Source organism: Sphaerodactylus townsendi, linkage group LG03 (assembly GCF_021028975.2).
Source record: "Sphaerodactylus townsendi isolate TG3544 linkage group LG03, MPM_Stown_v2.3, whole genome shotgun sequence".
Lineage (NCBI taxonomy): Eukaryota > Metazoa > Chordata > Lepidosauria > Squamata > Sphaerodactylidae > Sphaerodactylus > Sphaerodactylus townsendi.
In genome coordinates, this window is record NC_059427.1 from 6,040,160 (window position 1) to 6,054,766 (window position 14,607).

Genomic DNA, 14,607 nt, shown 5'->3' on the forward strand with positions numbered 1-14,607 from the left:
GTACACCGCCCAGAGCCCCCAGGGGATGGGGCGGTATAAAAATCGAATAAAATAATAATAATAATAATAATAATAATAATACACTGAGAGCATATGCACCGGAGACCAATTCCTTGTGTGTCCACTGTCCAATCACACGTGGCCAATAAAGATTCTATTCAGATTCTATTCAGGAGTTGAAGCTTCTCGTCGGCGGACGGTTCCTCCCGCTGGCTTGCCTCCGCCCCATTGAAACTGAGAATGCGTCCGGATTCCTAGAGCGGCCGAAAGGGAATTGTTGGGGGGGGGGAGGGGCTTCTTTCTTGGCGGACTCCACACTTGGGAAAGCAGCCGCAGCTGGTCCTTCAGAGTGAGTCAAAAGGGATCGAGTCAAAAGCGGGGCGGAGATGCATGTTTGGGAAACCTGGGGTGGGCGGATGGGAAGGGAGGTCAGAGGCAGGCCCCGATCCATGAGAGCAGCCCTGCTGGTCTCCTCTGTGCTCCTGGCTGCGGGGAGACATGAGATCCAGCCCCCTTCCTTCGTTACAGAGGCCTTGCGAATGATTGATGTTTGTAGGGTGGGTGAGGGGCTCTGGAGGAGTTCGTGGGGGGGGGGGGGGGTGGAGCCAAGGAAAGGCAGGAAGGGAGGGGGCTATATGGGAGGAGGGAAGTGTTTGGAGACCGATCCCGCGCCGACAGATCCTCTCTAGCGCGAATGACTGGTTAGAGAGCAGCTGAGCAACCTGACGCGGGGGAGGGGCGATAGATTCCCTCTTGAAGGGCGAGGAGCAAGCGGGGGAGAGGCCAACCTTGGGATCTGCGCAGGAATTCCCCCCTCCCCCCACGGTGGCATTCAATGCGTGTGCAAAGAAAGCGCATTTAGACGTGGCTGAATCTGCAGAGGATGTCCCGAGGGGGGCAAAAGGAGGATCTGTAGAGAAGGGAAGAGATGACTCCGGAGCCCCAAACCTCCCATTCCTCATGAGAGCATAAGAACATAAGAACTAGCCTGCTGGATCAGACCGGAGTCCATCTAGTCCAGCTCTCTGCTACTCGCAGTGGCCCACCAGGTGCCTTTGGGAGCTCACATGCAGGAGGTGAAAGCAAGGGCCTTCTGCGGCTGCTGCTCCCGAGCACCTGGTCTACTAAGGCATTTTCAATCTCAGATCAAGGAGGATCAAGATTGGTAGCCATACATCGACTTCTCCTCCATAAATCTGTCCAAGCCCCTTTTAAAGCTATCCAGGTTAGTGGCCATCACCACCTCCTGTGGCAGCATATTCCAAACACCAATCACATGTTGCATCAAGAGATGTTTCCTTTTATTAATTGTAATTCTTCCCCCCAGCATTTTCACCTATTATTAAACTACGCATTAATATTATTACTTGACTATTAGTCTGCATTGTGATGGATGTTGTGAATGGTTGCAAAGGATGTTACATGGATCGTTCCAGAGTGATTGGAGGGCCTAAAGCTTCCAGTTGTTTACCTCAGAATGGTATCTACTTCTTTTGTAAAGCTGCACATAAATATTTGAGGGCTGCAAGAAGCTCCTGAATAAAAAGAACAGATGACACACCAAGACTAGAGCAGAGCTGCAAGTCTATTTATCTTCAACGGAGTGGCTAGACAGAAGGCAGAAAAAAGGCGGAACTAGTACATGTTAATCATTGTTTTACATATTTAATAGTTGATCTATAAACTGTGTCTTTGCTTTGAATTAAGTAGAAGTTAAACTTGACTGGGGTGACCTTAAAGTTGGGGAGTGAACATGATGAGACATAATTCCTCATTCCCACACAAGAAAACCTTCCAAAGTAATCAAAGATAAGCTTGTAGCAACTTTAAAGAGGCAGAGTTATTTTTTCCTAAGAACAGAACATATATAGCAAGATGTTATTGCAAACCACAAGTGAAAGTTCTGCTCATCTACCACGTATCTCCAATTTCTTTAATTTTCCTTGTAGCTCATTGTTGTTTGTCTCTCTGCCCACCTTCTGCCTCTGAGTAAAAGCATTTTTTTTCACAACAATAGAAGGGGGAGGAGATGGAAGAGCAGGACTCTGAAGGACCTGGACCTGGCAAGAGAGCAACGGAAGGTCCCCATCCCATCCAAGCTTCAACTGGTGTTAAATTCTGGGAAAGAGTTGTGCCAGAGATCTGGGATCAGGAGCCCGTGAACTCAGAAGCACTTTGCCAACACTTTTGGCCATTCCACAACCATGAGGCCAATGGGCCCCAAGAGGTTTGCAGCCAGGTGAAACCGGAGAGGTATTCCAAGAAGCAGATCCTGGACCTCGTTATTCTGGAGCAGTTCCTGACCATCCTGCCACAAGAAATGCAGTACTGGGTCCGAGAATGCAGGCCAGAGACCAGTTCCCAAGCGGTGACCCTAGCCAAAGATTTTCTCTTGAGTCAGGCAGAGGAGAAGAGGCATGCAGCACAGGTGAGGGCTTTTCTTTCAAGGTATATCCCACTCAAGCAATGATATCTGATATTCTAGAGTTTCCCTGCCCATTATTTGTCCAAGGATTAATCATCCAAATGGGAGATTTAACAAGTTGCTTCAGAGTCCACTTAAGTTCTTATCCCTCCAGGTGATTCATTAGGGTTGAAAGGAAATCCTACCAGGTCTGCTGTTGAAAAGGTGCAGAGCCTGGGAGTGGGACAGGATTCATTCCTTGGTGTCTTCAATTCCATCTCTTATCCATCTCCATCACTGTTGTTTCAGCTGTGGGATCCATCTGTGAAGATGGAAGCTGACTTGTTGATTACAGAAGTCTCTCCGCTGGAGGAAGCGCAGCAGGCTCGAGCCCAGGAACATGCTCAAGAAGCCCTCTCGTGTGGTAAGAACTCACTGTGCCTGGATGGCCTTGGGGCACCCATTGAATTGTATGGGTAGAGGGTTCTGATCAGGAAACAAAATAAAATACTTCTTCATTCAACTTCAGTATTAAATCTTACATCTGGATAGTGAAGTTGGCCAAATCTTTGAGTACTTGAATCTGGTGACTTAGTTCTGTCAGTGACAGGCAGGGGCAAAGCGCTTTCCAGACCTATATTGAGCTTTGAGGGAGAACTTTTTGGTGCCAGACCTGGCTAGTACTTCCAGCTTCAGCTTGGAAAATTTCAGAAAATTTTGCAGTTGAGGCTTAGGAGGGCAGGATTTGGAAAGGGGAAGGCCTCAACTGAATATAATGCCATCGAGTCCACCCACACCCCAAAGCAGCAATTTTTCCTAGGAGGACAGATCTCTTTCATCTGGAGTCTAGTTGTAATTCTGAGGGATCCCCAGTTCCCACCTGAAGACTGACACCCCTAGACCAGTCATCAGCCTCCAGCTGACTTGTCACCATTCAGCCTGCACGACTTGAGTAGGCCTGACTGATTGCTACTGTTCAGCATCAGCCACACTATGAAAGTCAGTGCGGTGCAGCAGTTGAAGGTTCAGGATAAGGTTTAGGAGACCCAGGTTTGAATCTCCATCTTTCCATGGAAGCTCACTGGGTGATTTTGGACCAATGCTATACTTTCAGCCTGGCCTTCCAAACAGGGTTGTTGGGCATAAAATAAATAGAACAATTTAAGGTGCTTTGGCCTCACTGTGGAGATAGGTGGGGTAAAATGAGGTAAATATATAATAAATATAGCTGAAAAAGGAAGGCAGATAAATGGTAAGGTGGTGAATGGCTGAGAATGAGAGAAAGAGCCAGGGGAAGTAGAGAGGATATGGGGGATCGTCAAGGGATGGAAAGGGGGAAATAGTGTTTGGGTGGGGCCGACATGGGAAAGTGAGGTGCCATCCCTCAAATCCTTCAGGGATCACAGCCATACAAAGTTGCCTGCCCAGTGGCCACAAAACTAGGCCTCAGTTTTCCTAGGTAGAGGTTGCTGGAGGTGATAGGAAAGCTTAACCTATAAGAGAAGATGAAGGTCAGTTGGCTATGAAGGAAATAGTGTAGAAATTTGTTTGGAAAATTGTGGAGGCTTGGGAGCTGCAACGGGGGAGGGTGGGGTTTGAGGAGAATAAAAATGCCATAGACCCCCATCTATCAAAGCTGCCATTTTCTCCAGGGGAATTAGGGTTGCCTGCCTCTGACTGGGGGCTGAAGATCACCTGGAATTAAAACAGCTTTCCAGATGACACAGATTAATTCCCCTGGAGAAAATGGCTGCTCTGGAGGATGGACACTGTGGCATTGTATCCTACTAACCTTTTTATCCCTCACCAAACTTTTCCCCATCAAGACTCCACGCCAAATCTTCAACTCAGAACTGGCAACCCTACAGGAAGAACTGATCTGTGTAACTGGGAGATCCGTTGTCATTACAGAAGATATCCAGGCCCCACCTCGAGGGTGGGAACCCTAGAAGAAGAGAAGGAAGCAGAGGGGGAAGAAGAGACTGTGAGGACTTTCAGGAAAGGGAAACAGGAAATAGTTGGGGAGGAGGAAAGGAGATGCCTCCCACAAGAGTTTGTGGGTTGCTAGTTTGCATGAAAAAAAAGGATTAGAGAATTCATGGAGGCAGTTCCTCACATTACCATATTTATATCCCACTTTTTCCTTTGTGAGGTGCTCTAGGTGGCTCAAAAGAAATGGCAGACAAATCTTGGCCAAGCTATTTAATCTTGCAAATAAATGGAGCCTGTACATTCTGGGAAGCATACTCTGAAATCCAGTTTTTAGAAGGCAGGAATAGTGATAATTTTTGTTTTGTGCTCGTGCTTATCGGGATATCTGATTGGAAATAGGATGCTTATCGGGATATCTTATTGGAAATCTGATTGGAAATAGGATAGGATGCTGGTATCACCAGCACTGTTGGGGAAGGGTTTGGGGTAGATATGATGTCATGTTGATGTATCATATGGCCCTAAATCTGGATGTGAAACAAGTGGGTCAGTAGATGCTTTGGAAACAGATGTGCTAAAGTTTCATCTGGGTTTTTAGCCAGATGTGATAGCAAGGTGTCATGCAATGTCATTTTCACCTTCTCCTTCTCACACCATCCTGGACTCAAGGGCATCTCCATGGGCCTAGCCCAGGAGTAGGGAACCTGCGGCTCGAGAGCCGCATGCAGCTCTTCTGCCCTTGCACTGTGGCTCCAAGGAGCTGCTGCCTCATCCTTGCCCGCTTCCCTGCAGGCAGGCAGGGCGGGTACACCAACTGCCCGCGGGTCGGCTGGGTCGCTACTGCGGCTTCCTCCTCACTCGCCCTGCTGATGTGGGCGGGCGCTTTCCCCTTGTTTCATCTCCTTGCCCACCCTGTGGTGGTGCAGGCTGGCGATCCATGCGCTTCTCTAGAATGAGCGGAGTAAAAGGTAAAACCCCAATATATAGTAATATTCATTTAAAATGTCAAAAAATTATTTTATGGCCTGCGTTTCTTTTCCGCGGGAAAAAAAACGGGTCCAAATGGCTCTTTGAGTGTTAAAGGTTCTCTACCCCTGGCCTAGCCAGTAGGACAATAGCATGCCTGGGTCTTTGATTTGATGCAGTGTGATGCTCTAATGTTTTTGAGCTCCAGAATTTACAGGACAAGTTTCAAGTATCACAAAAATCTGAAATGTGTCTGTGATATTTTTCGCCCCCAAGGCCAATGGGTATATTGTGGTTCTCTTCCGCCTCTCTCACAAGTTACTACAGAGCATTGCAATTCTTTTTGAGGCTACATAGAACAAGGTTTCACAGCCCTGGAAATGAGTGGGTGAAGCTTGCTTCATACAAACAGAACAGCAAGTATAGGCTATAACCCTTTCTTCCACTTTCCTTTCCCTTGCAGGCAGTGAGGAGACAATGTTGATCTGTTTTCTTTGTGGAGGTATGGAAAGAGCAGCTGCAGCTCCAGTTCAGGTAGGGGAGTTAAATGGAGCGGGGGGGGGGTGCCTAGATCCTCCATCCTGTCATAGGGGTTTTTTTCTCCAGCAAGAGGCTTCTTATGCACATGCCCAACTCTCCCATCATCCACCCCCCAGAATGCCCCCTTCCAGAGTGCTGTCTCTGCCTGGCACAATCTCTGATGAGGGGATCTGCCTTTTTTTTTCCAGTTTCCATTTTCCTTTGAGGATGTGGCTGTGTATTTCACCGAGGCAGAATGGGCCCTGCTGGATCCAGACCAAAGAGCTCTCTACTTGGAAGTCATGCTGGAGAATTACAAAAGTGTGGCTTCTCTGGGTAAGGATTTTTCTTTGGTTGCAAAGGCCCAAATTGATGCCTTTGGGATGATGCATGGCTTGAAATTATTTTCCCCCATTTTAAACTTTTCATTAATAACAGAAAGTTAGAAAAAAGAGAACTTCTTTTTAGATGGTTTTATTGATACATCTTAAAAATGAAGATTACAATTACAGTTAATCAGTAGTTTAAAATTACAATTAGTCAATAACTTATCAAAACTCAAAATGATATGCCATCAAAGCATTTCAAATTCATTTGTTACACACATAGACTTACCCCAAACCATCAAGAAACATTTGTCCCATACCCTAAGTTTAATAACTAAATACAGATGTTTTATAGTCCAATCATAATAATATTCATTTTTATATAACTTATCTGTAGTTTCTCTCTACTCCTTGAAGCATATCAACATTGATGTATATTTTCAAGACAGTTTGCTATCTGTGTCCATTCATCCTAAAATTTGACTGATATTCTCCCATAAATCATTTTCATTAATCTTGCCATTTGGGCAAACTCAACTATTTTAACATGCTATTCCCTGATACTTGGTTATTCACATGATTTTCATTTTCGTGCCCAAAGAATTTTAGCAGCCAATGGTAAATACCAGAAGAGTTCACCAACTTTCTCCATCTTCTTGTTTATGTTGCTCAACAAATATAATTAAATTGTATTTTCAATTTTTAAACAACTTGAATTTCATTATGCACACTTTGCCAGAATGTTCTTGCTTTTTTACACAACTACCATATTTGACACAAGTTCCCTTTTCTTCCTTATACTTCCAAAATTTATCCAAAAGTCCTGTATTCATTTTTGACAGTTTGTGGGGTCATGTACCCTCTATAATATATTTAATAGAAATTTTCTCTAAGATTATAACCATGAACTTTATACCTTTTTTCTACATGTAATCCCAGTGTTCTATTATAACCTAAATTCATTGCACGTTTTATCATAAACTTTTAAACTGTCTCCATTTCTGTATCTAATTTCAACATCAGGTCGTAGATTTTACTTATAAGGTGATCTTCATTTTTGCATAATTGTTTTCCAAAATTTGTTTACTCTAGTTCAAATCCTGTCTCTTTCTTATCTCTTGCAAATCTATCTTTTAATTTATTGTCGAAGGCTTTCACGGCCGGAATCACTTGGGTGCTGTGTGGTTTCCGGGCTGTATGGCCGTGTTCTAGCAGCATTCTCTCCTGACTTTTCGCCTGCATCTGTGGCTGGCATCTTCAGAGGATCATCTTTTAATTGTCTGTACTGCCACCAATCACATTTACTTCCTTCTAGCAACATCTTCTCCTGGGGTTTCAGTTTATAGTCCTTCTTTTGTTCTATAGTTCACATTTCCAACATATCATTTTACTTAAACAAATTATGTGAGATAGTAAATTGTATCTTAAATAAGACTTCATGTGGGAAAACCCAGAGGTATATTTATGAATATATCTTATATTTGTGAGTGTTTAATATTCTCAATAGGGCCATTTTTATCACATGATCCTTAAATCGCCTATTTACCTTAACCTTGTCAAATCATGTTACTATGCCAACCATATCTCAAATTTATACCTTCTACATTTAATAATATTTCATTTTTTAATGTTATCCAGTCCTTAAGCCAAACTAAACATGCAGCTTCAAAATATAATTTTAAGTTAGCCAATGCCAAGCCACCTCTTTCCTTAAAGGCACATCATATTTTCATTTTAACCCTTGGTTTTTTTCCCCTGACAAACAAACAGCCTCACCCAGGGGACCGGGGTGGTGGCCAGGGATGGCTCTGGAGGGAGGCAACAGCTCTGCCCCCTAAGCAGCCCTAGCAGCGGTGTACTTCCAGGGAAATTCTCACAATGGAGGGAAATGGGAAATTCTCACAATGGAGAGATGTAGGGAGTGGTGTCCCCCAAGGATCCGTTTTGGGACCAGTGCTCTTTAACCTATTCATAAATGACCTGGAAGTAGGGGTGGGTAGCGTGGTGGCCAAGTTTGCAGATGATACCAAATTACGTAGGGTGGTGAGAACCGCAAAGGATTGCGAAGAGCTCCAAGCGGACCTTGATAAATTAGGTGAGTGGGCTAAGAAATGGCAAATGCAGTTCAATGTAGCAAAATGTACAGTGATGCACATAGGGGCAAAAAATCCAAACTTCACATACACGCTACAGGGGTCAGTACTATCAGTCACAGACCAGGAAAGGGATTTGGGCGTCTTAGTTGATAGTTCCATGGGAATGTCAACTGAATGCATGGCAGCTGTGAAAAAGGCAAACTTTATGCTGGGGATAATTAGGAAACGAATTGATAATAAAACTGCAAAGATTGTCATGCCCTTATATAAAGCTGTGGTGCGACCGCACTTGGAGTACTGTGTTCAGTTCTGGTTGACACATCTCAAAAAGGATATTGAAGAGATAGAAAAAGTGCAGAGAAGTGCAACGAGGATGATTGAGGGACTGGAGCACCTTCCTTATGAGGAGAGGCTGCAGCATTTGGGACTCTTTAGTTTGGAGAGGAGACGTCTGAGGGGGGATATGATTGAAGTCTATAAAATTATGCATGGGATAGAAAATGCTGACAGAGAGAAATTTTTCTCTCTTTCTCACAATACTAGAACCAGGGGGCATACATTGAAAATGCTGGGGGGAAGAATGAGGACTAATAAAAGGAAACACTTCTTCACGCAACGTGTGATTGGTGTTTGGAATATGCTGCCACAGGAGGTGGTGATGGCCACTAACCTGGATAGCTTTAAAAGGGGCTTGGACAGATTTATGGAGGAGAAGTCGATCTATGGCTACCAATCTTGATCCTCTTTGATCTGAGATTGCAAATGCCTTAACGGACCAGGTGCTCGGGAGCAACAGCCGCAGAAGGTCATTGCTTTCACATCCTGCATGTGAGCTCCCAAAGGCACCTGGTGGGCCACTGTGAGTAGCAGAATGCTGGACTAGATGGACTCTGGTCTGATCCAGCTGGCTTATTTTTATGTTCTTATGTTCTTATGTCAGCAAATGAACAGCGTGGCAGTGGTACAGTGGCAGTGGTACAGTGGTGTGAGGCTGCGACCCAGCACAACAGGCGAGGGGAGAGTGGGGAAGGCAACAGGGCATAAAGATGAAAACAAGGGGACAGGGGAGGGCAGGGAAGGTGATGGGCATGAAGATGAAAACGGGGGGTGGTGGTGAGGGAGGCTAGCAAAGGCGATGGTGTGTAGTGAAGGGGACGAGGGGGCAGGGGGAGGCCAGGGAATGCAATGGGACATGGAGTGACAGGGGGTAAGCGGTGGGCTTACCATTCCCATAATAAGCAGCATAAGAAAAAACTAGTGTAAAATCAGTGTTATGTGTGTCAGTTTCCCTGTTCAGACAATAACTCACTTGATTGGTTCAAGGATTTTATTGAAGACATGAGAAAGACAGGAGAAGACAGTTCTGGTAAAAAGGCGCCAAAGCAGTGGATAATATGTTGCAGCAAATCCCCACCCCCACATGTGAACCAAGACAGTTAGCAAAAGTCCAGCCTGAAGGCTCATCCCAGCTGCCAAGCTCCAAGGCCAGGGAAACCAATAAAGCAGCACCGGCAAAGCTAAAGCTCTCCCAGGCAATTCCCCCCTCCCAACAATGGCATCCTGACAGTGTATTTCAGAACTCAAGGACAGCGATAGCCGCCAACTCTGCCCCAGGATTTCACTAGTTACAAGCACAGCGATTGAAACAGGATGGGCCTTTAACAGCAATGCATGTGTGCATGTGTGACCTTGGCGCCGCCCTGGGGATGCCAGGTCAGGGTGGGAGCCGGGCCTGACATTCCGCTCCTCTTAAGGTCCTCCTCCCCACAGCCGCTTGGGGTAGACTCGGTGAAAGGCTTTAATGAGCCGAGGGGCCTTGATGTTGGAGTGGTTGGCGCACTTGTTGAAGCCAGGGGGCAGATTAGTCCACGCCACCAAGTATTGGAAGCAGGCCTGATGGCAGTGGGAATCCTGGTGTAGTTCTCCCCAAACTCGCCAAGGGGCTGCCGCATCAATCACAGGATGCCGATGGTCGGCAGGGGCTGCCTTTTTCAAGAGGCTTGAATGAAACACATGGTGTAAGTTCTTGCAGAGTTCTAACTCCATAGCTGCTGGGGTTATTAACCTTAAAGGATCAAATGAACTTGTGTCCCCTGGAGGCCTCTCACGTTTTTTGTCGATAGGTAAGCAAAGTCCCCGACCACATAGTCTACCGCCCGTCGATTCCGATCGGTCTATCTTTTGTAGTCCTATTTGGCCTTTTGCAAAGCCTTTTGGGCCACATCCCAGGACTGTTGGATGGATGCCACCCATTCCTGGAGATACCCTGATTCCTGGAATGGGCTTTTCCCTGTGCTGGAGTGCACCACATTGTTGTAGGTGAACTCCACAAAGGGAGTCAAAGCTTGACCCAATTGTTCTGGTGGTAGTTGCTATAACCCCATTGGCGCATTCAGTTGGCTATCTGTGGCCGCATGGTACACCGAAGAAATCCCCTGCTCCACCCCTAAAAGCTTAATAAACTGCCTACCACAATCCAAGATTATTTTGTCTGGGACCGCATAGAGCCGGTATATGTGCTGGATGAACATTTGGGCTAGACTTTTTGCTGAAGGGATCCCCACACACGACACAAAGTGAGCCTGTTTGGAAAACAGGTCCACTACCACCCAAATCACTGTCTTCCCTTTGCTGGTGGGGAGGTCCATGATAAAGTCCAACAAAATCACCTGCTGGGGAAGGCATGAGCTGGCAACAGCTGGAGCAGACCCGGCTGGCACCCTAGGATGCATTTGGCCATGGCACAGATGGGGCAACCCTCTGGCCAAAAGCCTTTACATCTCTGCAAAGAAGGCTTCTACCAGAACTGCTCCGTATACCAGGTGCAATTTGCCCCTTGGATTAAATGTCCCAAATGGCCATATACATTTTACATTGTGGCACCCATCCAGCACTTTACTACACAATTCATTGGGGACATACAGCTTCCCCCCTTTCACCACAACCCCCCCACTTTTCGAGCTCTCCCCCCTCTCTTCTCAGCATCTGGGACTGACCTGCTATGCAGCCTGAAATTGTTCTCCAGGGAGTGCTGGAGGGGGGATTGGGAGAGGGGCTGATGCTGTAACTGCACTTTGTTACATGTGACTGCTTGCAATCCGAGCTGGGCGGGAGTGAAGATGGTTCTTGTGGGGCACTCCTCCCCTCCCCCTGTTTGGGTTAAGCGGGAAAGAGCCTTGGCTAGGCAATTGCGTTTGCCTGGGAAAAAATGGAGGGTGAAGTTGGCCATACCAGGTATTAAAAGGTGTCAAATATTCCTGGCCTTCAGCTATTCGAACCCAGTCATAAGCCTCCCTTAGATCCAGTTTGGAGAAGATTTTCCCTGTGGAACAGCTGCCTCATAACTCTTTAATAAGTGGGAAGTGAGTATTTGTTGCACAAGGACACTGCATTCAAGCCCCGATAGTCTGTTCACAGTCTGAAGGAGCTGTCTTCCTTCTTCCTAAAGAGGCCTGGGGCCCCCATGGCCGAGGAGGCTGAGCGGATGAACCCTCTCTTCAAATTTTTGTCCAGAAAGTCTCTTGGCTTCCTGGGGGCTCATGGCGTACAGTCTGCCCTTGGGTAGCTTGGCCCCAGGGATCAATTCAGTTTTGCAGTCCATATGTTGGTGGGGCGGTAGCTTGTCGCATTTCCTCTCAAAGACTTTGCTAAAGTCCTGGTAGGGCTTAGGGATGGCTGTGGCTGCTAGAGGTCTCCTGGCCACCCGCCCAGAAACGGGAGAATGCACATGGTTCGGGCCTTGCAGGTTAATGTGGGTCCCGCAGGGTGGGTCTGTGAAGCAGACTAATTTGTCCACTGTATTTCCAGGTCATGCCTTTTGAGCCAGGGCATGCCGAGGACTATGGGGTTTCCCCCAGCCTTGCTGTGATGAACTTGAGTCTCTCCCAATGCAGGTGACATTTAACTAGGACTGCTTCAGTCTTGTGTGTGGCAAGGTCCCCCCCCCCATGATGTTACCATTCATTTGCTCAAATCGCATGGGGGCTTTGAGCCTTCATGACTTTAAGCCCAGTTCCTAAGCCACTGCTGGGTGCATAAGGCATTTAGAGCACCCCAAGTCAATCAGTGTCCCTGCAGTCATTCTGGTTTTCCTTTTGGGGTTGGCTAGCGCAAGAAGGAGAACCAGTGAGGAAGAATATCCACTCACCCGACCGTTAGTGCCTTGCTGCTGGACCTGGCCATTGGCGCATTTTAGGCCAGGTTGTTGTGGTTTCCTGACGACTCATTGCTTGCCTCAGCACCATAGGTTTCGGAGGTGCTCTCCTCATCAGCTGAGTCCTCCACCTTGAGGGTGAGGCCGGCTCTAGAGGTCGGCCAGTGCTTCAGCCCTTTCTTTGCCCCCTTGTGGCTGGCTGGCTTTGGAGGGATGGTTGACTGATGGGCCTGTTTCTCAGGGCAGTTGTCAATCAGTTGCCTGGCTTCACCGCAGCACAGGCACAGATGACACCATCAGGTGTAGACTGTTTTGTTGGCTCCCTGGCGGCCTCGAGCTGGGCTGGCCTCACTGGCTGCAGGTCAGGTTCTGGTTGGGCTCTGACTGGAACCCTGGTGTTGGTGGGCACACTGGACTTCTTTCTAGCGGCCTTCTGCATCCCCAGCCAGGCAGATCCATCCCATCAAGGTGTTGGGACCCATTGGAGGACTTCAGGATCTAGGCATGTGGATAAAGATGTGCTTGGGCCAATTCCGAAGGCGGCTTGCCAGTTGTCGAAACTGAGCCTCATAGTCAGCCACCGAACAGGCCCATTGCTTCAGATGTTGCAGGCTGGCCCATGCCTTCTTTAGGAACAGGTCCTTGAAATGCCTTCAGAGAGACATCAAGAACCGGCCGAAGTCACATAGTTTGGGGGGCGTCTTCCTTGAAGAGCCCCACCAGCCAGCCCACTGCTTCTCCTTCCATAAGGGCCCCAATCTCGTACACTCACTCAGCATCATTTTCATACTCATCCTCCATCATGTGCATGTAGCTTGCCACATGAGGAAGTAGGGTCTCGGGGCTGGAGGTGCTGGTTCCGCCGGCCAGCAACAACGCCTTGCCACGCACCTGCAGTGCCACTGCCTGTGGCACCGTCCTGGACAGGGCCCTGGGCCACTGGGTTCTGTGCTGTCACTCCCGGTGCTGGCTGGGTCGTTTGGGATTGGAGGGGCCGTAGTTCGAACTGCATCTCGTCTTGCTCCCTCTGGAGGTCATCTCTCTCTTGGTGGAGTTCCTCCTTTTGTGGCGCCATCACCCAGAACCATGTTCGAATTGCCAGGGCTCCCACTGGTCACACGCCACAAGGGTCCTCTCCTTGTAGTTGTGCCCATGCTACTGCAGGGCTGCTATCAGCCATGACTCCCAGAGCCCCGAGGTGTGGCATCCTCGCTCCCAGCCATAGGTCCCAGCCGGGGTCCCTAGGCCACGCTCAGGAGCCAGGGGAGCCACCGCCTCAATAGAAGGCAGTTGGGGTTCCTGGCCCGTCTGATTGGGAAGGACACCCCCATCGTTGGTGTCTGAGCCACTGTCGGAGGTGGTTATGCCCACCTTCAATCCAGTAATACTGGTAGTAGGTCTGGGCATAAGATTGGGGATCCAAAAGCAATGGCTTAATGTAAGGGTCTGTTACTCCAGTCAATAATTGAGACTCAGGAAAGGTTCAAGACCTTTATTGAACTGTGTCAGGACCTTAGCTGTCGAAAGCCATTGCTGAGGGCTTCGGCTTTCCAGCTCACATATATCTTCAAACTTTTCGTGCTTCCAGCCTCCCCCCCTCACCGGTTTCCATAATAATCAGCATTAGAAAAAACAGTGTAAAATTAGTATTGTTGTGTGTTTCAGAACTCAAGGACAGCAATAGCCACAATCCTGCCCCGGGGGAGGGAGGAAGCCTATTTCACTAGTTACAAACACAGCGATTAATACAGGATGGGCCATTAACAGACAGATAACAGCAATGCAGGTGTAACCTTGGCACTGCCCCAGGGATGCCAGGCCAGGGCAGGAGCTACGCCTGACAAGGAGGGATAACCTATTCCTTCCCAATGATTAATCAGAACAACAAAGAATGAACGTATCTGTGCTAATCAGAGAATCCACTCTAGTAAAGACAAAAAATGACAGTGTGGTCTTTGGAAAGACCTTCCATAAGAACATGAGTGTTGTTTCTGATAGGCAAATTCCATCAGGAGAGAAACCGAATGATTGCATGGAAAGCAGAAAGACCCTGCATCTGAAATCAGCCCTTATTTCACATCGCTTAGCTGAGGAACTGTGTAAATCCTTAGACTACAAACTAAGCCTTTCTGATGCAGTAAGTTTTCATGTTGCTTAACAGTGTCTATTAATCTGATATTCAATGCATAGCAGGAAAAAGCCGCTGAAATG

General features: G+C 47.4%; 3 protein-coding genes across 14 annotated transcripts in view; 2 read left to right on the forward strand and 1 right to left on the reverse strand.

Moving 5' to 3' along the window:
* The window catches only part of LOC125428543 (zinc finger protein 883-like), a 454,328-nt gene that overhangs the window by 437,022 nt on the left and 2,699 nt on the right, over positions 1-14,607 (forward strand). The gene's annotated exons all lie outside the window — the stretch shown is intronic.
* LOC125428537 (zinc finger protein 436-like) overlaps positions 1-14,607 on the reverse strand; it is a 774,209-nt gene that overhangs the window by 414,170 nt on the left and 345,432 nt on the right. The window lies entirely within an intron of this gene.
* LOC125428834 (zinc finger and SCAN domain-containing protein 26-like) lies at positions 311-4,717 on the forward strand. Its single transcript, XM_048489526.1, has 4 exons — positions 311-349; positions 1,950-2,428; positions 2,714-2,828; positions 4,231-4,717. Exons 2-4 carry the CDS (start codon positions 2,030-2,032, stop codon positions 4,470-4,472), a joined length of 756 nt encoding a protein of 251 aa, XP_048345483.1. The 5' UTR covers positions 311-349; positions 1,950-2,029; the 3' UTR covers positions 4,473-4,717.